Source organism: Thermobia domestica, chromosome 6 (genome assembly GCF_964235325.1).
Source record: "Thermobia domestica chromosome 6, izTheDome1.hap1.1, whole genome shotgun sequence".
NCBI classification, from domain to species: Eukaryota; Metazoa; Arthropoda; class Insecta; order Zygentoma; family Lepismatidae; genus Thermobia; species Thermobia domestica.
The window spans coordinates 4,631,058-4,653,101 of record NC_137459.1 but is presented as its reverse complement, the minus strand read 5'-3'; the positions used below and the strand labels follow the sequence as shown (position 1 = coordinate 4,653,101).

General features: G+C 35.7%; 1 protein-coding gene across 1 annotated transcript in view; it reads right to left on the bottom strand.

The window, feature by feature from the left end:
* LOC145687626 (uncharacterized) overlaps positions 1-5,326 on the bottom strand; it is a 53,409-nt gene extending 48,083 nt beyond the window's left edge. The window contains exon 1 of the mRNA XM_081761092.1: positions 4,920-5,326. Coding sequence (XP_081617218.1) covers positions 4,920-5,264 — 345 coding nt within the window. The 5' untranslated portion in view covers positions 5,265-5,326. The remainder of the gene's footprint in view (positions 1-4,919) is intronic.
* Between the last annotated feature and the right edge of the window lie 16,718 nt (positions 5,327-22,044).

The window sequence follows — 22,044 nt, the reverse complement described above, 5'->3', positions numbered from 1 at the left end:
ATAAATTAACTTCTATGGCTCACCTTTCAAGGGAAGGCAATATTGCCATTAACTTCCAAATGTATCTTCAGTTTCAATAGCCACCCGTATAATAATTAGATTCATAATTCATTATAATTCATTAGTTCGATTTCACGAAAACATATATTTGTAATTTTCTACTTCAATTTTGCTATATTGAAATGTTGTATTAGTAATACTACAACAAATACCATAACAATGGTGACGTGTTGTTTGCCACAACTCGATTTTCGTGTTGTTAGCCACGATTTTGCCACAGTATTTGCATTCCGATCTTATCATACCTCATTATCGTGAAAATTCACACACCCCTGGAGTAAAAGGAAGGGTTGTCAAGCACCTCTGTTTTTGATCCTTTGTAATAAGTGGTAAATGTTCTCGCCTTTGAACGAGAGAGGTCTCATTATACTCGCTGCTGAAAAAGAACATGAAACTCCAAACAAATGAATACAAAACATCATTAATAACACAATAGCTTAGTAAATTGATATAATTGCATTTTCTCTCTTAAAGGAGTTTTAATATCATCTCCTGTTACATAATATTCTCTTTTCCGTTATGCTACACGAGTAAAGAACTGGGTTTTATATACTTAAGAAAAATGAAATGAATTATTTCAATTTTACGTCCAAAGCTTATGCCGTGTAAGCTAAAAGATATGGTAATGATGAAAATGAATGAAAAATACTGTAATGAAGAAAGTGGGAGGAAAGAGAAGAACCCCGATAAAACTCACGCATATGGTGTTTGTTCAGCACAAAACCTACGTACTTCGCGCGAGGAAATTCTGAGTGCCTTATAAAGTTCAGGAAACAAATATGACTTCAATTTATAAATTTCATTGTGAAGATCTGAGAAAGTATCTGCACACATACTGGCTTATAAACTTGTTTCTCTTTGACAAAATTATAACTAGCCATCAGAATAGATTGTGATTAATTTCTTGATTGCGCCACTGTAATCCAAAGTGTTTCTCTGAGAATTGCTTGAAAAGTTAAGCAAATATTTCTCATTTCTGCACACCGAGAATCCACCTGAGATACGATCTTGTGTACGATTATATCAAAAAGCCGATATTTTAAATTGTTCTTCTTTGGTTTCTTCTGGGAGTAGTCCAGTTTCATATGAGTTATCTTTCGATTGTGGGATTTAATTTCTTACATTTATTTGGTCTAAATTTTCCCTTCAAACTTCCGAGAAAATTAACGGTTCTAACTTAGAGAAATGTAATCTGCCCGTTTATTTCTCCCATAGGTTTTATTGTCTCAAATCGTACATAGGGTTCCCTTGTGGCTATGTGGTCAACGTACGCGCCTCTGGCGTGGGAGACCCGGATTCGATTACCGGCGGAAACTTATGTGGATCGGAAACCATGTTAAGCTGTAGGCCCAGACCTCATAGTCTGCTGCTGAATGGAATGCTTAACTCAAATCCATTCCAATTTGTGCACATTCCATCTTGTTTCAGAAAGGCTGTGGAGGGATTGCTGACCCTTGTATTTTAGTAATCTCTGTGAGACTGATTTGATTTTCAGTTTTAGTGCCCCGTTCAGCATCGAGGCTATATGAGACGTGGACCTACAGTTTAATGTGGAATCCGAACCACATGAACTCCCGCCGAGAATCGAAGCCGGGTTTCCCACGCCAAAGATGCGTATGCTAACCGCTTAGCCGCTAGGAAGTTCTTTGTGTGGAGTTGAAAATAGCCAAGTAACAATACGAAAGTCACTAAATTTTTGTATTACCAATATACTAAAGTTTCCTTCTCTCGCCAAAGGTGGTTAAAAGATCGCTAAACCTATATTTTTAAATATATTTATTTTAAAATTTGATCTCTAGAAAGGTTGTGAAATATTATATATTGCGCCCTCTCCAAAAGGTTTGAGTCGGGATTGCTACCCCCCCCCCTTATGGGTAGTCCTAATGATATGCCTAGATTTAACGTTGGCTGCACAGTTGAACACAAAAAAAAATGTCAGTGCAGCAACCTAATAACGTGCTTGAGACAGTTCGTATTATATGTATTCTGTTTGTAAATATTATAGATTTGATTGCTATAATATGGTTATCTGGCAACCCTTAGCTTACGCGTTGATTTTGTGTAAATCTTCACGATTGTGATATAAGATATGCCAGACAGAACAAAACCGTGGTAAACAACACCAAAATCGAGTCGTGGCAAACAACACGTAATCATAACGATATCCCAAATTTACAACCCGGATAACTGAATTACATTCTTTCGTTACGAAAATAAATTTATATATTTTTTTATTTATTACAGCATTCTAGAAAATATGTATTAAATGTATACATATAATTGCCGAGGGACGTCATCCTTAATACGTGATAGACTAGCATGGCCATAAGTGCCGAAAGCCCAGAAATCTAAATCCTAATCCTAGTAACAGAACTAGCTATGTGGTTTAACTTTAGAATGCTTTGAAACTGTCACATATCATAGTGTGTCAGAATGCAATAAGCTTTCTAAAATTTATAGTGAAAGAGCCTGTGACACATCCATAAGGTGTCTGGGCTACAACAACCGATTTTGATGAAACTTGGTAGACTAATAGGACATCTTGCAAAACTAATGTAACTAGCAGGAATTTGTCGAAAAGGTTGTAGTTTCTGAGATACAGTCGATTCATTAAACATGACATTTGTCGTGATATCTCGGGAACGGCTAGACCGAGATCAAGCAAACTTTGCAAGCCATAGTAGATACACGATAGCTTTAAACCGAAATTAAAACTAATTGTCTGCGCCTGCGCACAACTACATATAATGCGCAAATAATTGTGTGCATGCGCATATCTCAAAAACGTGAAGACTGCGATATATTTGTCTCTTGCTTATGTTGAACTACATGACGAGTATAATATAATGCAAGAAAAAAAACTAGACTCAAAGGTGAGCGTTTTCAAGCAACTGAGGTGAGAAGATGTTGGCGGTGGTTTTTCCCCGGATACCCTCTCTAGTTACGCACTCTGCCTAGCTTCTCAGTCATACATTTCCATTACACCTGTGTACAAGTCATAGGCCTATAGTTAACGTTAATACTCGCCATATTCGGGTCGTAGTGATATCAAGTACTGTAGGTAATCAATGTTGCACAACAGTAACACAGCATTAAGAAAGCGTAAGGATAAACTATGAGGCCTATAGTTGCGATCTATTGGAGTTGAGTTGATTTTAGTTTAGCGTCCCTTTCAGCAGCGAGGCTATATGAGACGTGGACCTACTGATTAACGTGGAATCCGAACCACATGAGCTCCCGCCGGGAATCGAACCCGGGTCTTGCGATCTATTGGAACTAGTGGTAGGAACAAAAACCGGTTTTTCGGTTTTTAGGAAAACCGAAACCGGGTTTTGAAAAGTTTCAACAACCGATTTTCACCAAAACCGATTTTAACCGGAATCGGTTCGGTTTTCACCGAAACCGGTTATCCGTTTTCTCCAAAGCAGGTTCGGTTTTTGACCGGATCCGGTTTCGGTTTTCTTCAAACCCGGTTCCGGTCTTTTTCAAAATTGTTTTTATTTCTGACCAGAATAGTGTTTCGTTGTTCTCCGGAAATCGATTCCGTTTCCACGGAAATAGATTTGTTTCCCAAAAGTTTTCACAGAAACCAGTTTTGCTGAAAAACCGAACCGGGTTTTGGAGAAAACCGAACCGGTTTAGGTGAAAAACAGAATCGGTTTTGGTGCAAAACCGAACTGGTTTTGGGGAAAACCGAAATGTCGGTTTTTCGGATTTAGGTTTTTTCTAGAAACCGTTTTCCGGTTTTTATAAAAACCGGTTTTGCCCATCCCTAATTGGAACCACCCTATACTTTTTGCGGCATGACTGTTTCATGCGACGAGATGAAACAATCCCAAAGGTCTCGTTTTATGGCCACACTAGTTATTTTTTCTTGCATTATATTATACTTGTCATGTAGTTCAAACTAAGCAAGAGACAAATATATCGCAATCTTCACGTTTTCGAGATATGCGCATGCGCACAGTTATTTGCGCATTATACGCAGTTCTGCACAGTGCAGGCAATTCGTTTTAATTTCGTTTAAAAGCTATCATGTATCTATTATGGCTTGCAAAGTTTGCTTGATCTCGGTGGAGCCGTTCCCGAGATATCACGACAAATGTCATCTTTAATGAATCGACTGTATCTCAGAAACTAGAGATTTTTCGACAAATTCCTGCTAGTTACATTAGTTTTGCAAGATGTCCTATTAGTCTACTAAGTTTCATCAAAATCGGTGGTTGTGGCCCACACACCTTATGGATGTGTCACAGGCCCTTTCCTCTTTTAAAAAAATGGAAAGGGGATTAAACATACACTTTAAATACGAACTTAAAAAGTTCGTTACTGAATTCTCTATCTGTGTGTTTGTCTGTTATTTGATAATTTTTCAATTTTGAGCCCTCCATTCATCAAAAACTATCTGAGAAAGTGATGGAATTTTTCGCGTCACTCTTACCGTTCCCAGGCTTTTAAGGGAAGTCACATTGGTGAAGAGAAGATAGATTTCTTAATGTACTAATTCTTCTATATTATTCTGGTGTATTAGGATATTAGATCATTTATCTTCTTTCAACTTGTACTGACAAAATTGTTTTCTTTCGATGTGACTTCTCTAAAGACCTGCCACTGCATGTGACCTCATTCTCACTTAAACTTTGGTTGAGAGGTTGCGTTTGGTTAATGTACAGTTGAGGTTGCAGTGATAAGGATTGTGAGAGTGTGAGGATTGCGAGGTAATGTGAGGCAAAGTTATATAGATGATTCAGAAATGTAGTAAGTTTGAAGTTCGAGAAGTACCCACCTCTGCAGGGGCCATTAACTATGTAACAGGTTCTAAAATGTCATAGCTAAGTACCGTCTTTCATAAAACTTACCTCTTCTATAGTTTCCAAATCTTTCATCTCGATAGCCACTTCCTTCTTGCCTGGTTTCTTAGCATTGTCCTTGCTCTTAAGGATTCCTCCCTTTGGAGGCTTCCCATCCGCATTAATCTCAACTTCTATAATTTCTTCTTTGCATGAAGTATCGATGATTGGATGATTTTGGGCTGCGTCACCATTGCCCATATCGACTTCATCTTCTAGTATTTGTCCCTCCTTGTACGGACCTTCGATGCCTTCAAGTTTTGGTTGGTTCACATTTCCTTCATCCTCTAAGAGTTGGTTCTCCTTGTATGGACCCTCAATACCTTCAAGAATTCCACTTGCTTTCTCTGACATTTCCAAGCCTGCTAAGCTCTTCTGCACTAGTCAACTGTTTCTTCCGGAATGACTGACTTCTGTACTTGTCTAATTAAACATACGGCTTATAATGCGCACACGTATTTTATTATTATTATTATTAGCAGCATACGTCATGAACTTAGTCACATGAGTACACCTCAATTGTCTGTTCTAAGACTATATATATTAACTTCGAAATCAGACAATGGACAATTGATTCTACTGAGTTGGAAGCGTTACGTAACCCTGAATCTGAAATATGAGTCAAAAATTCAGTCCGTAATTAGAGGAAAGCCCTTCGTTCGTTTACAAAAGGAACAAATTACACATTTCTTCAAAATGACTCTTCATTTACTAATACGTTGGTGTGTTTTAAAAACAAAACACTTTTCTGTCTAATAACAGTTTATTTCTAGAAATAAAATATATTAACAGTGAATACTTTTAATAAAGAGTAGTTGGTATTTCTTAAGAAGCTGAATTGTAAATAAAACATATTTTCACGGAAAACATATTAACGTACATAGTTATAAAGTATGTTAACTTTTCTTAAATGTAAAATAATTTAACTATTAGTTGATATAAAGGTCGAAATACTATTTGCAAAACGAAAACGTCTCAGTGGGTTAAACTAATTCTTAATTATAAACATAGATGTCACTACTTGTGTTATCTTTTGCCTGCCGGCCGTTAAAAGATGTCGCCAGTATGCAAACAATTTGCCTACCTAAAACTATTGTAACAATTTAGTTGCAGCTTAAAATAGCTGTAAAACAAGTAGGAGTGTCATGTGTACACCACGTGAAGGAATTTGCTTTGTACGAAGTGATATTTTCTCAATTATCATTGAAACCGGAAGTGGTAGCAGATTTCTTGCGCTTCCGATTATAGTCGTAGTTGTCGAACTAAGTTGCTTAAATTTTTGAAGCATCAGGTGATTGCACACGGTGGGAAAGATTTTAACATTTGGAAAATGAAAAATTAAAAAAATCACAGCTTTCGAACCAAGAACCTTTCGTTTATGAAGACACGACGTTAACCACTCTCTCACGGGAAATGCTACTGACGAAAAGTGTTCTCGCATATCTCAAGAACGCCAACACTATTGAGACATGAAAATTGGAAATATACTCTTACTTCTATTAGGAATTGTTATTTATTATACTCAAACAGACGTGCAATGTGTCGAGAAAACAATGTTTGCGTTGCATGGTAGAAGAGAAAGGTCAGCGTCTGAAGTCAGTGGCGTAACTAATTTTATAGCTCCTTGGATCAATCGATCATCGATTTACATATACCCGCCCCCTGTCTACTCATTTCAGTTGCTGCATTATATATATATCAGGGTTGAAAAAACACGTTATTTTTTAAAAAAACAAGATCGTTTTTTTATGTTTAAAACATGTTTTTTTGTTTAAAACGTTTTTAACGCTTAAGGCAAAGTACTTTGTTTTAAACAAAAAAAAACACGTTTAAAATGTTTATTTTCTTTAAAACAATAATCTAAATAGGCATATATATTCCATTTTTACACGTTCACAGGTATTGCTTGCCATCTATATTCAACCGTCAGATCAAATTTCGGGAACTTCCCTAATCTCGATCCGTCCAAATGTTCAATTCCGGAGAAAGAAATTGGGATGGATTGTTTGTTATAAAATTAAATTAGCTTCTTCAATCTGATATTTTAGTAGTTTTAAACATGTCCAACCACCATCGAAAAAAAAAACACGTTTAAAACAAACTGAATTAAACAACAGCCCTCGTTCAAAACATGTTTTAAACACTTGTTTTAAACATATCAACCCTGATGTATATATATATATATATATATATACCAAACCCTTGAGTTTGCTCGGCCTGCGGCCTCGCACCTCTTAAACCAAAAATTCCATCATTTCTTTTCCTATTTCAACTATCAAAAAGATAAGATTTTGTATCCCAAGAAAACGCCCTTTTAATAGCATGGAAATTTCTTCATCTCCCTTTAGGACCCCTAAAAATTAAAAATTTCCTTTTTGGCAATTTTTCTGTCGGTTAATCCTGGATGGCTACAATCATACCAAATTTCATCATTCTAATCCTGGCAGAAGTGCCTAAACATTTCATGGTGTAGAAGACGTCCCATATAAATGACATGGGAAAGATTTTTCAGTTGCCTGTAAAACCACTTTACGGTTGAAATGTTTTATTTGTGATGATTCACTTAGGTAAAGCTAACAAAAACGTACAAGCATACCGAATTTCAAGTTTTTATTTCAATTCTAAGTACCTAAAACGTGAGATTATAGGTTCAAAAAAGGCCATTTACATAACACGGGGAAATAATTCATCATCTCTTTAGACCCCCTAAAAGTTAAATGTATTCAAAGTAACACTCTTATTGGCCACGTACGGATGACATCACGAAGATTCAAGTTCAACCTGCTACTATGTTTGTTGCTTTCGTTTCTCTGTTTTGTGTGTGTGCGTGTTTGAAAACAGAGAGAGGAGATTATCAGTATTATTACTTGTGAAATACATTGCATTATAATTCTTGATTTATGTTAACTTCATACACGGTACAGTACAAATAAATTATCCTTAAATAAGTCTTTGTCCAAATAAAAATGTTATAAAACGCACTTCACATGGATAATAATATTGTCTACAATTTTAACATTTTTATTAGATCACAGAGACAATATTAGCTGATGGTGCTCAGAATGAATACACTGGCTTTTGCAGAAATCGTGCACTTTGTTATGCAACATCTTCTTTTGATTTCAAATTTACGTACAGAACTTGGGTTCCACTTAATTGATGATGTAAAATTGAAAACGTCTTGGCCTTGTTACTTTTACCATGTACAAAAATGTTTCTCAGATTAACTTTACATTACACGCTCCAGTTCGTCTTTATTTGCATCCAAAAGTAAGTCTGGTTTAGAAGTATTTTGCGGCACATAAAGTTGTAGTGTCGTTATTGATAAACCATGCTAAGTTCAATTGCACGAGAAATGCCCACCAAACTGAACTAGATGGCTATTATTAGCTAGCATTCTTTATGAATCACATAAGGATACAACTAGAGTATACAAAACACCAAGGTTATAACGAGACATGGACCTACTGCTTCACGTGGAATCCGAACCACATGGAATTACGCCGGGAATCGAATCCGGATCTGCTGGGCCAAAGACGCGTACGTTAACGATATAGTCGCGATATAGTTCCAGACAATGTAAAGTTAACCCTGCTTTTCTTTAGAATGAATATACCAGGGTCAACTTTACATCGCCTTAAACTTTAAACCAGTGGTTCCCAAGGGCCAGCTTCCTGAGGGGAACTTGAAGAACAAGCGAGGGATCACAAGCTGACTACAGAAATAAACTATAAAATTGTCAAGAAACTTAACAGATGTTACGCGTTTGATATTTTGTCTTTCTTATACTTCCATTCGAGATTTTTAAGTAATTAAACACTTAATAAAGATAAACAGATGAAAACAAGGCGAGTGGTTTGAGGTTTGAAGACCCGTTCAGCACCAAAGCCATATAAGACTTGAAGCTACAGCTTAACGTAAAATCCTAACTACATAAGTTCTTGCCAAAAATCAAACTCAGGTCTCTTGCGCCGAAGATGTCTATGCTAATCATATAGCTACAAGGGAACTAAAGATGAAAATATGGTTATTTATTTCTTTATTTATTTGCCTCTTTTGCATACAAATGAGAGTATTCTCGAGTACGCATACAGTTTTCAAAATTATAGAATCTCTCTCTCTCTCTCTCTCTCTCTCTCTCTATATATATATATATATATATATATATATATATATATATATATATATATATGCTATAAAAACTTACCAAAAAAGAAATACATACATAACCATGACTTTTATAAGCTTACACATTCATAACATAATTAACAAAATACATTTATACATTGTCTTCAAAAAACTCATTTACCGAGTAGTAACACTTATCTACTAAGAACTTGTGAAGAGCAGATTTAAACATAGAATATGATTTATTTTGCTTTAGAAAGTCAGGTAACTTACTGAAAATTTTTTGTACAGTCAATATATAATCTTAAAAAAAAAAAAATGGGAGATATGCAAATTATTAACGAATCGAGTATTGTATTTATGGACATTACTGTTTTCAATGAATAAGTGCTTATTACTTATGGTAAACAAGATAATTTTATATAGATACAAATAAGGTAATGGTAATATTTTTTGTCCTCGAAAGATGGGCTTGCAAGAAGTTTTTGGTGACAATCCAAACGCAACCCTTAGTGCTTTCTGTTGTAAGCGCGTTATTATTATTATTATTGAAGACTTGAGATTTCAATGCTGAATCTGAAATTTGATTTTTAAAAAAAGCACATATGACCAATGAATGGGAGGGAGGTTAGGGAGAAGTATCCAGGTTTTAAGATGGTGGCGCCAGGTAAACGGTTGGAAATCACTGCTTTCAACATTATCACTTACACTTTATAACCTCGCACTTGTGCTTCCTGCTTCACCCAGCCCTTGTGCGGATTTGATGCAAAACTAGCTTGTACAGACCACCCAGGACAAATTGACCTGTATTGTACGCACTTGATGATATAATTGCATCAAGAAACCATTATCAGTAAAGAGACGACAATAGCTTCTGTTATAAAATATCTCTCCACGTCGAATGCACGTACGAACTGCAGGACTTCATTTTCTAAAATAATCTCTATAAGAAACTCGTAATATTTAAATGGGCCTATTCTTCATTCTGCTACGAATGCTTTCAATAGGATTTACTTCATAATTCACTATGAAGTGTAGGGGACATAAGAAAACAGGCACCTGAATAGCACATGGAGTGAGGTTAAGAGAAAGCATAACAGACCTAAAAACACTAGCCTTAAAACACTGCAGACAATTGTATGTTGCATTTACTGCAGATTTTGAAATCGCATTCCAAAAGCTGACAATTTACAGGAAAAATGTAGTAATTTAGTTTTGATTTTCAATTTGAATTTAGCGTTCCTTTCAGCAGAAGCCTCATGAGCTTCTTCCGGGATTCGAACACGAGCCTCCTGCGTCAAAGGTACGTACGCTATCCACCTACCCATTAAGAAGTTTTATGCAGTAATTTAGAAACGAAGAGAATATCTTAGGAATTAGCTTGTCTATACACTGAACCATGTAACCGTAATGCTACAAACTTATAAACAACAATACTAGACGTCTACGGCGCGGGAGACCTGAGTTTGTTTTCCGGCGAGAACTTATGTAGTTAGGATTTTACATTAAGCTGTAGCTTCAAGTCTTATATGGCTTTGGTGCTGAACGGGTCTTCAAACCTCAAACCACTCGCCTTGTTTTCATCTGTTTATCTTTATTAAGTGTTTAATTACTTAAAAATCTCGAATGGAAGTATAAGAAAGACAAAACATCAAACACGTAACGTCTGTTAGGTTTCTTGACAATTTTATAATTTATTTCTGTAGTCAGGTTGATCCCTCGCTTGTTCTTCAAGTTCCCCTTAGGAACCACTGGTTTAAAGTTTAAGGCGATGTAAAGTTGACCCTGGTATATTCATTCTAAAGGAAAAGCAGGGTTAACTTTACATTGTAGAATTTTAATTACTCTAAAACAGGGTTGGCAAAACCCATGGTGTTTATTGAAAAAACAAAAAAAAAAAGTTTTTTTGTTTAAACACTATTTTTTTTTGTTTAAACCAGGTTTTTTTGGTTTAAATAATTTGCTCTATTTATATACATCACATATGGACAGAAATAAGTTTGTTTCGCCTTGATGTTATTATACAACAATCGGGTTACGCCGGAAGGGGTTACATAAGCTTAAAGCGAAATCCAAACCGCTTCTCGGCTTACATCCGTGAAATTGTCCTCTATTTGAACTCGAAACCAAGATTAACTGGCGGTACGTCTGCCGACTCACTCACGAAGAACTCCTGATAAAAATACATCGTACTGATCTTTACATACTTGTTAATATAATTGTCAAGGGCCATTTCAGAAGGACAAAAAAATAAAAAAATAAAAAATAAAAATAAAATAAAAAAATAAACAGTTGCAGAAGTGAAACCATTATACAGAATTACATATGGACAATTTCAAAATACTGCAGAGTACAGAGCAACTAATTTAGTCCAAGTTAGTTTACTACGACTTTTATTAGTAAATACTTTTACTACGACTTTTATTAGTAAATATTTTTAACTTAAAGAAATACGACGACTTAATTTGCATATCAGTAAGGAAAGTGAATAAAGATACGAATTATTTGAATTCACTTTGGTCCTGACCCATTTATACATAAATGTATACCAAAGATACTTCAGATTTCAATAAATGCCTCTGGTGGGATTTTGTATGACCCTCCCCCCCCCCCCCCAAAAAAAAAGTACCGCACTTCGATGTGTTTTACCAACAGTAAACACTATTAAAACGAAACGATATTTAGAATTTTTCTTTGATTGCAAGTGCATAACATTAATAACAAACTATAAAAAAATCATAAAAGAAACATTCATAAAGTTATAAAAAGAACAAAAGTTGCTTTTGTAGCATAATCTCTTTGAGTACTGAATGGGGAATTTAGGTCTGAATATAACACGAATAATATACGGGAGTGAAACGTGATAACCCACAAATGTGTGTCCATCAAGATTTTACGAACACTTACACTTTTACGAACATTTTTCGTTTTTTGGTTTAAACCAATTGTTTTTTTTTTTTTTTTAACTAAGCTGGTTTACAGCCAACCCTGCTCTAAAATCTAGGTTAAGGTAGCCACTAGAATAATGAACTCAACGGTAATTGATGACTTATTATGTTGTCTTAGTTTCTTGTTAACTACGGTACATTTTAAATAATATTATTATTTGTTTTGTAATTTATTTATTTTGAAATAACTTATGTAAGTTATTACAAAATAAATACAAATGTGATTTAAAAATTAGTTAACAAGGAACCAAGACAACACGATAAGTCATCAATTCCCGTTGAGTTCATTTTTCTAGTCACTGTCTTAACATAGATTTTTATGTAATTCAAATTCTGATCACACTGTGATTTCCATGGATGGCAAAACTGAAAATTCTTTCAGTTCGTATTTTCGGGTGTAGAATAACATGATCTATTATTGTGGTAAGTTATATTTTATTATCTCTTTTCACTTACGGAAAACGTGCAAAAGAAAAATTTTTAGCTTTTGAAAAATATTTAGTAGTCTGCCCCCTTGAGTGCATGTAAATAAAAGTTTTATCATGGTAATTTCAAAGTTTCTTTCTCGTTATTTTCAGGAATTGCATAATGTAGACAGATCCTTAACCAGTGACGCAACAACGGGCGGTGCAAGCGGTGCAACACACCGGGGCCCCCCAAGCCTATGGGGCCCCGTGGAGCCCGTTAATTACTCAGCAGGTTACTGAATACTCATTTTGTATGCGCGAGAGAAAAGCATTGTCAATTTTAAAATTGCCAACAATTTTAATATTTTTTTTTCTGTTTTGGGGGCCCACAAGCTTAGAGGTCTCGTTGAACCCGTTTATTACTCAGTACTGAGTACTTATATTGTTATTCACTTCTTATGTGTGGGAAGAAATCATTGTGAATGTTAAAATTGCCAACAATTTTAGTAACTTTTTTGTTTTGTTTTGGGGCCCCACAAGTCTATAGGGCCATTTCTTATGTGTAAGAAATAATCATTGTGGTGACATTCTGATTACTAGTAACTTGTGTAACATTTTTCGTCTTTTGGGTCCCCAAGCCCAAATAATAATCATTTTGAAAGTTTAGGTTACTATTGCAATTTTGATATAACAATTCTCTCTCTCTCTCTCTGGGAATTCCTTTCTATGTTAAATTGCAAGTTATGTTGGAAAGTAAAACTGATTTCGCTGATTTGCATTATGTTGATGATAAAGCGGATGAGAACGTAACAGCTGATTGTAAACACTAACTGAAATCTCTCTCTCCTTCCACTCACCCCTTCTCCTTTTTCTGACAGGTTTGGATCTTACCTTTCAACAGATAGAGAGCACTTCAGGAAAAACATTTCCGACAGATTTATTGATTTTGAGTTTTACGTCCCGTTCAGCAGCGAGGCTATGTGAGACGTGGACCTACTGATTAACGTGGTCTCCCACACCAAAGGCGCGTTCGCTAACCGCTTAGCCATGAAGGAGCTCTTCCGACAGATTGAAGCGGAGCATTTTGTCTTATGGGCCTTGCCGGTATGGATGCGCACGAGACAAGATTTGTGGCTGTCTCGTCTCGAAAATGTGCTGTAAAAGTGATGTCTCGACTCGAAAAATGTATATTTCTCTGTTGGAAGAGCCGTGTCTCGACTCGAATTTTGTCAGGAAAATCCTGTCTCGACTCGTCTCGTGCGCATCCCTACTTGCCGGCCTTACATTAATTTTCCTGTCATTGAAATTACAAAATGCAAGTTTTCTGAAGATTATAACTTTATGACAACAAAATCAGGGTCTCAAATTCCTCGATTGTGGTTGTCTTATTCTCCTCTCATGAATAAAGTGTACTGTAGAGTAGACATTGTTGGTTGTTTATCGATAGAAGTGCAAATCATTTTAAAACAGAATTAATTGACGGTATTGATGATTGGGATCATCTCTCTTAGAAAATAACTGTTCATGAGGAAAGTATGATTCATATGGATGCTATGAAGCTCAGAGTTAGTTGGATGATAAATGAAACAATTGATAAGGGTTTCGAGTATCAAATTTCAGAAGAAAGTGCGTTTTGCAGAGGGCAGAGGGCAGGCTTATGATGGAGCATCAGTAATGAGCGGAGTTTATAGTATAGTGGTTTAAAAGCAAGTGTTAGTAATAGTACTCCAAACGCTTCGTACGTTCTGTACGCATAATCTGAATCTTGTTATTGCCGATGCTGCAAAAGTTTCCATTTTTTTATGTTCTTCAAGGTATTTTGTTTTTTTCTTTTTAGTTCTAGTGCTCCTAGATGGTCATTTTTAGCTCTTGGTGATAAATGGCTTCAAAATTAAAGAAAATTTTTTAAAAAATGTATAACTAGGTGAAAAAAAAACTGCTGTTGGCTACATGAAAGAGAGAATTGCTGATATCAAAAGTTCCTTACCGCGATTTGTTTGACAAGTAAGAAAACAGGTAGATTGAGAGCAGCTGAGGTATTAGAGAAGATAGAGATGTTTGAATTTTTGTTGATGCTAGTCATTTGGGAAAAGATCCAAATGTCCATAGCTTCCAAAAGTTTGCAGTCTTCTGATATTGATCTTCAAATTGCAGAGAAAAATCTGAAGAAATCACTTCAGCAAATGAAAGATCTTCGGGGAAAGTATGACGAGCTTATAAAATTCACAAAAGACTTGTGCTCGAAATTGAGTATTTCAGAAACATTTCAAGAGAAACGCAAAAGGTTTGCAAAGAAATATTTTCATGAACTGATTAGGGATAGTGGACAAGATGTATCTAAAAAGACATTTCGTGTCACTGTATTTTATTGTATTCTGGATTGTATTTTGTCACAACTAAGTACCTGTTTCCACGGAATGACTGAAGTGCTCAATAGCTTTTCTCATCCCAGCAAGATTGTTGGTTGCATCTGAAGAAGATTTTCAGAAATCTGTATATGACTTTACTACAAAGTACAGTAGAAATGTAAGCTCAGATTTTCCACGGCAAATATTGATATTCAGAGATTATAATAGGCCTGAGATAGGTTACCTTCGAACAATTCGGGAAATAGCTTTGTTGTTAGTGAAAAATGAGTAATTCTACGTCTTTTCCTGATATGCTTACCTCATGTGTATTTTTTCTAAGAATACCAGTAAGTGTTGCTTCTGAACGCTGGTTCTTGAAATGAAAGCTCGTAAAGAGCTACTTGAGAAGTAGTACCTCACAACAAAGCAGTGTTGGGAAAGTTACTTGTAAAAATGTAACGCGTTACAAGTTACTTTACTTTCTCTTAAAATGTAACGCGTTACTTGCCCCAAAAAAGTAACTGTTACTTTACTTCGAAAGTAACGCGTTACTAACGCGTTACTTTTAGGTCCGAAACTTTAAAATGTGGGGAAAAAATGACTTCAATTTTCCGTACTACTATTACTATCGCTATTATTATTATTATTATTATTATTATTATTATTATTATTATTATTATTATTATTGCACGTTCTGAATCGCTTTATGTAAATGCAAGGACAAATTTTACTTGGTATATGAACATTTCAATATAATGTAACATTGATAAAATGCCATACTGTGTTACTCGTAAGGATGGACACGTGCGAGTTTTCTTTGAAACTCGATTCGACTAGAAACAGACATCTTTGAACTCGAACCGAGAACTAGGCTCGAAAAATTTCCTCCAACTCGACTCGAATTGGGGTCGAGTTTCGAGTCGACTCGAGCCAAATCCGGTGTGCAGTTTCGAGTACTTCTTCAAGTATATTACATAGACAGTATAATTATTATCTATGACGCTACTACTACTACAACTTATTATTATTATTATTATTATTATTATTATTATTATTATTATTATTATTATTAATTAATTAATTAATTAATTAATTAATTAATTATAACAACACTGTATATAAAAATGAAAGATGGGCGGTTTATATTTGTTACTAAAACACTAGTTGATTACCAACCTCGGTAGTCGTGAAGTCTAGGAGTCAAGGCCATTCTTCACGAGCTTCTGAATTTGGGTTGAGAGTCTAGGTTGAGTATTCGGGCTCGAGCCAAACACTGTTAAACGTTATAGGGCACTGGCCAAATATCTTCAAAACTGCTCGGCTCGAGTTTAGAATTGTCAACGACTCGAGCAACTCGGCTCACAGCTCATTCACTATCGACCCGAACCAAGAAGTGAGCCGAGCCAACAGCTCACCCAATCGACTCAGCTAGAGCCCTCGGCTCAGTTGAGCCGAACCGAGCAAATGGCTCATCCCTAAAAGACCAGCTGGAGTCGATGGTTCATCCCAAGTGAGCCGGCTCGAGCCATCTTCTCAGTTGAGTCGAGCCGAGCTGAGCTTATTATAAAAAAGCTTTTGTGGTCTCGCTATCGAGACGAGACAAAATGCGAGCAGTGTCCCTTCTCGTGAGCAACACTAAAAGTATTCGATATTACTGTTTAGCTTACATTTCTCATGGCTTTCGTTTCCCAGTGTAATCAGGCCATGATTTCAAGACGATTTAAAACGAACGAGCCATTTATCAAACTCGACTGGACTCGAAACTTGACGGGAAAAACTGAATAGGCTCGGTACTCGACTCGAAGATATTTCCCTTCATTTGACTCGAAACTCGACTTGAATTCGAGTCGAGTCGAGTTTTAGCTTGACTCGTGCTCATCCCTATGCGTTAGAAAAAATGGTTGCTTATTATTATTCTGCTAAACTAATTATATAATAATAACAATGTTATGTAAAATTAAAAATACAGAATATAGAGAAGCATTACACTACTCTATAATGAACGGGACTCTAGGATAAGCAAACTGATCTGAAAGAACTCCAATATTACATGCCATCAGCAAACTATTTTCTAGTAATTAAGTAGGCCTGCTCATCAGAACACAGTTTATTCATATTAACCCCTAACTGTAAATCGTTAATTGTGGCACCCTAGTTGTTGATAAATATTTTCCGCCGGGACACTTCATACACTTTACTTTTAAATTCTGTTCACGATCATCCTCAGCTTTTAAGAAAAAGTATTCTTTCAAATGTTCGAACAGTAAAATATTTTCGTTCTCCATCTTTATAGAAACAACACCAATCCTAGTTCACTCACTGAATGTATTGATTTGGAGCTGTCAAAATCTACGACAAAATCTTCCAGGTGCTTGCAATCAGTACACGTGATTTCCCTAAGGCCATCCTCATCTTCAAAAAACAGCAAGTAGCACTACGAACTTATCTGTTTCTCTGTGTGTCTGTGACTGTCGGTCACTGACATACGTAGTTCATGCTCGATTGTTTCATTCTGAGAAATTCACTTACAGGAAAGAAACATTTGTTTCCGAAAAAAATATACATATATTCTAGTTACTCATCCGAAATGTAACGCGGAAAAAGTAACGCAAACTAGCTACGTTACTTAAAAATTTGTAACGCGTTACCGTTACAGTTACTTTGGAAAAGATGTAACGCGTTACTAGGAAACGTTACTTGCGTTACGTTACTTCCCAACACTGCAACAAAGGTTAACAAATGTTGCTATATTAAACGTACAACGAAAACGAATTTCAAGACTAAGCATAGACAAGATTGTTTCAGATTTTGCTGATGCTAAAGCTAGGAGAAAGAAGCTTTTTCAAACGACTGTAAACTTTTGTTGTATTGTATGGTACTTCGCATGTTTGAATATTTGAGTCCATTACAATAAGCTTATTTTGAAATTGTTTCAGCAGTTGTGCAACATCCCTGATATTCCCTTTTTATTTCTTAATCATGATGTTCTTTTCTGTAAATAACATGTGTGTAACTATGATACACTATGAATAAAGCCTTTCTGATATTTTTTGTTTTCTCTTAAAATTTATGTGATTAATAGGGTCTACCTTTTTCATTTTGATTAGTACTGAAAAGACATTTTACTTACTTTACACGAGGGATATGGCACTGTGCTTTTTAAAAGCTCTGTAAAATTATCGTAAATTGTGTAATGCTGTAGTATGTAAATATACTTTTTCTATCTTATGTTTTTCCATTATTTAAGATTACTTTGGAGGAAAGTATTTCTGTATATGTATGTATGTATGTATGTGTGTGTATGTAGTGTGCTTACTGCTTTTACTATTATATTGAAAAATACGTTCGTTTGGGGGGGGGGATATCCTCTTGCACCGGGGCCCCGAAGAGTTTTGTTACGGCACCGTCCTTAACACACCTTTTGATATCCTGAAACATCAGCATTGTTGCCAATCAAGAGTGTTAATTTATGAAAACTACGATTTTCCTAGTTCCCCCGTACAGATGCCCCATCCGATTAGTTATCGGTGGAAATGAAAAATTATTTTTTCTGCTCCATAGTTTCCAACCTACTCCAACTAAACAAACTGAAAATTAACAACAGCATATCCATATGGATGAGTTATAAGTGAATTTACGTATTTTGCAAAAAAAAAAAAAAAGTTTCGGTTACACTTGGCAACACTTTGTGATTCCTACTGTATTTCAATCGTTGCTTCCTAGTTTTTTTTTTAAATATACATGAACAAGGCTTCATTTTGGTATAACCGTTATTTGTGTATCATTTCAGGTTTAAAAGTTGTACGATCCTAAACTCCGGGTTGCATTGTATATTGGACACCCTGCATTAAACGTACGCTAGGGAGAAAATACAAGAACAGATATTTAGATACACACGTTCATTTAAGAGATATACTATATACAATCGAAGCAGAACAAAATTCATGAGCTTCAAGTCTAACATTAACACAGGTTCGATTTTGACAAAGAGGTACCCTCTTTTGCTTCATAAAAAGCATGTTTACATAGTATTTTCTAGGGATTCGATTATGGTAATTAGCTTAATATCGTGTTTTCTTTGATACTGAAAAGTTCATGTTATAGAGACAATTTTCTGGCTTTCAATTTAGCAAAATTCCTTATTATTGCATCCTGTCTATTTCATTGAGTACGTAATTTTCAATCACCATCAAAGTTAGTCCATGTAATAGTTCTTAAGATATAGTTGATCTCAAATAATTCTTTATTAATTTTAGTTGAACTTTTTTAATACACAACAAATGTCAAAAGTGTGTGCCTTAATCGCTATTTAATTTGTCTTCGATCCATTGACGAAACTTCGAAATCAGGTCCCCACCGCAAAAATTCTTTTCAGGACCCCTTAGGCCTATAAAACAATTCAGTCCTTTCAAGTCTCTTCACATCATAGACATTCGAAAACAAGCAATGAGTAACACAATGTAAGCACAAGCAGGGGCACACCCAAGATTCCTCTTTTGAGTCCGAAGATTTTTCGGAGTAGCCTATAAAACTGCAAATAATTTGTCCCCTGAAATTGTGCTAATTTTCTTAAAAGCTCTCAGGGATCCAGACTCTCGGACCACCTCCATTCATGCATACCTGAACACGAGTATCTAATAATCAAATCTCATCTTTGCATTAGAACTATTACAATTAGAACTATTATTTAAAAATATCACTCCATCTAAATTTAATACGAGAGAATGGATTGGTAATGATTGTTACACTGTTCTAATACAAGAGCCTTTGTATACGCTGCTGTGACACTGAGAGTTCTGAAAAAAGTGTTACTTACAATCCTAATGATCTTTCGATTACAGTTAGCCTTTCGAGTTATATACACAAATACTGCGTGAAAACTAATTGTATTCTAACAAATTTTGAAATACATTAAATTTAACTCAGATCCGTAGCTGAAGTAGCCGTATCCATTCCATTTTAATTTTTACCAGGCCTATTAAATTGCTGCAATCAAGTAAAATAAGCTTAGTTTCAAAAGTTTGTTGACTTGCAAATGCTTCGTTAACAATGACTGGTATTGACAACTCCCTCACCTCAACATTTGTATGATTTATCACTTTCGAAATTTTGTCCAGAAGTCAAAAGAAACTTTTCTACTGCCTTCACTTGCCTCTCATCTTTCAAGTTTAGTAGTTTTCTTTTCCGATAAAATACTTGGTTTTATATCGTTGGTCATTATTATTACACGAAAAACAAAATACTATTGAAAACACACATCATTAAAATAAAAGAACAAAACGACTCAGAATAGAAACGAAAATGATGGCAAATGGACTAATAAATATTAACAAAGTGAGCATTAAGCTGCGGGCAACTGTTGTGAGAGTCGCTAATACTAGGATCATAAGTTAAAATTCCCCTCAGAAATGATAAGCAATTTTATTTGTACCTTCTGTCTTTCTTAGTAATCGCCCCCTTCCCCCCATGGACTAACGGACAACAAAAGAATAGTTGCTTGGACTTCGATAATGTGCATTTCATTTACGATGACCTTTCTCAACTCTAACTATGGTCGTAGACAGAAGCACTATGCGGGATTTAGGATTTAGATTTCTGGGCTCTCGGCACCTTATGGCCATTTAGCCCGTCACGTTTGAGGGATAACGTCCCTCGGCGAGCACACTATCCGGGGAAAGGGAAAGAAGAAAGGATTGGGGAAGGAAGGAAGCGGCCTGGGATCTATAAGTTAGATACCACCCCGGCATTTGCCCGGTGTGAATGAGAAAAATTCAGAAAAACCTCATTCAAGGTGGCTGGCCTGAAAAAGCTGTTACATTTTTTTCGACCGAGTACCCCCACCGGGAATCGAACCCGGGACCGCTACGCGGGGCTACAGAGAAAAAGCACTATGCGGGGACACTATTTATGGTAAGGTGAAGTATCCTTGGAGACACTTCTTTCTACTGTAATAATGCCACCCAATCTATAAGCAACACGTACAATTGACTTCCTTTTGTTTGTTGATCAATTCCCATTTCAAAGACATATTTGGCAATGATATTCTGTAGCAAAGTCGCAAAAGGATTGTTGGGAGAGGAATTAAGTATGTTATATTTGTACTTTGTGCATATGGTGGGATTGTGGCGAGAATAGCGTTTTCTTTACCGTAGTGCTTAATAAAACATCTATTGAAAAGCTAAATTTCCCTACATTTTATCTCATTCGTAAAATCTCCCTTTTCCCTCTTTAAAAGAAACTTCCCTGTATTTCCATGTGCCGTGGAAAATTTTCCTCAAACTAGCATCACTTGTGTGTGTGGCTTTGGCACCAAATTTTTAATCATGACATTTTCTCTAATAAATATTCACATTTAAAACCCGAAATTCATTTTCCAGTTTGGCGCCCCCATCACCTGGTGCCTCCTGCGAACGCGTAGTTTGCAGGATTCTAGATCCGGCCCTCTGTAACATTACGAGACGAACTTTCATGTACTTCTTAGTAAACTCATGTTCCTGCAAGCGTTCAATAAGATGTGACTGTTGAAATAAAATTCTATCTTTGGAACGGCTATATTGATTCTTTTAGAAATATTGAATTAGTTTTAGTTGTATACAAAACATTTTAATTTGATCTCCCTTTCTCTCCAGCAATAGAAAGACCACAAGGCTATGATCAGACCTTATAATAATCATTAAATAATGTATATCGAACGTTTACTTTTAGTTCGCGATTTCTTTGGAAACAATAACAAATCTTACTTCAGGTGGATTGATGAAAGTGGGAGGAAATGAGAGAATCCTAAGAAAACTTGTTTACATGCTGTGTGTCAACCATAATAACCACTTGGCGGGCTAAGATCAAACCATGGACCCACCTCGCGCCAGAGGTGAACGATTTTTGAAAGCAATGAAGAATATTTTATAATAATACTACAGTAGTAGCAATAACTGTTTGAGATTCTTAGTTTAGTATGTGATACACAGGTCACTTGAATTTTAATTTGTATTTTTTTAGACTAATGTTTAAGAATATCAGAAGGATAGATTTCAAGAACTACCTATGGTCCACGGACCACGGTTTGAATATCACAGCTTTATACAATTACCTTGAAAATTATAGGGCTATTAGATTGGTGTATAAGACACTTGCCGGAGTAAGTGTTTCCGTTGTCTTCCACCTTAGACTTTTCTTTTTTCTAAACACAACGAAGAAAATGGAAACCTACCGAGATGAATTAAACTCGGAAACTCTCGAACAAATGAATTAAAGAAATCAGCCTCTGTTGTCAACCTGAGACTATGGTTGAGATCGACCACCAAAT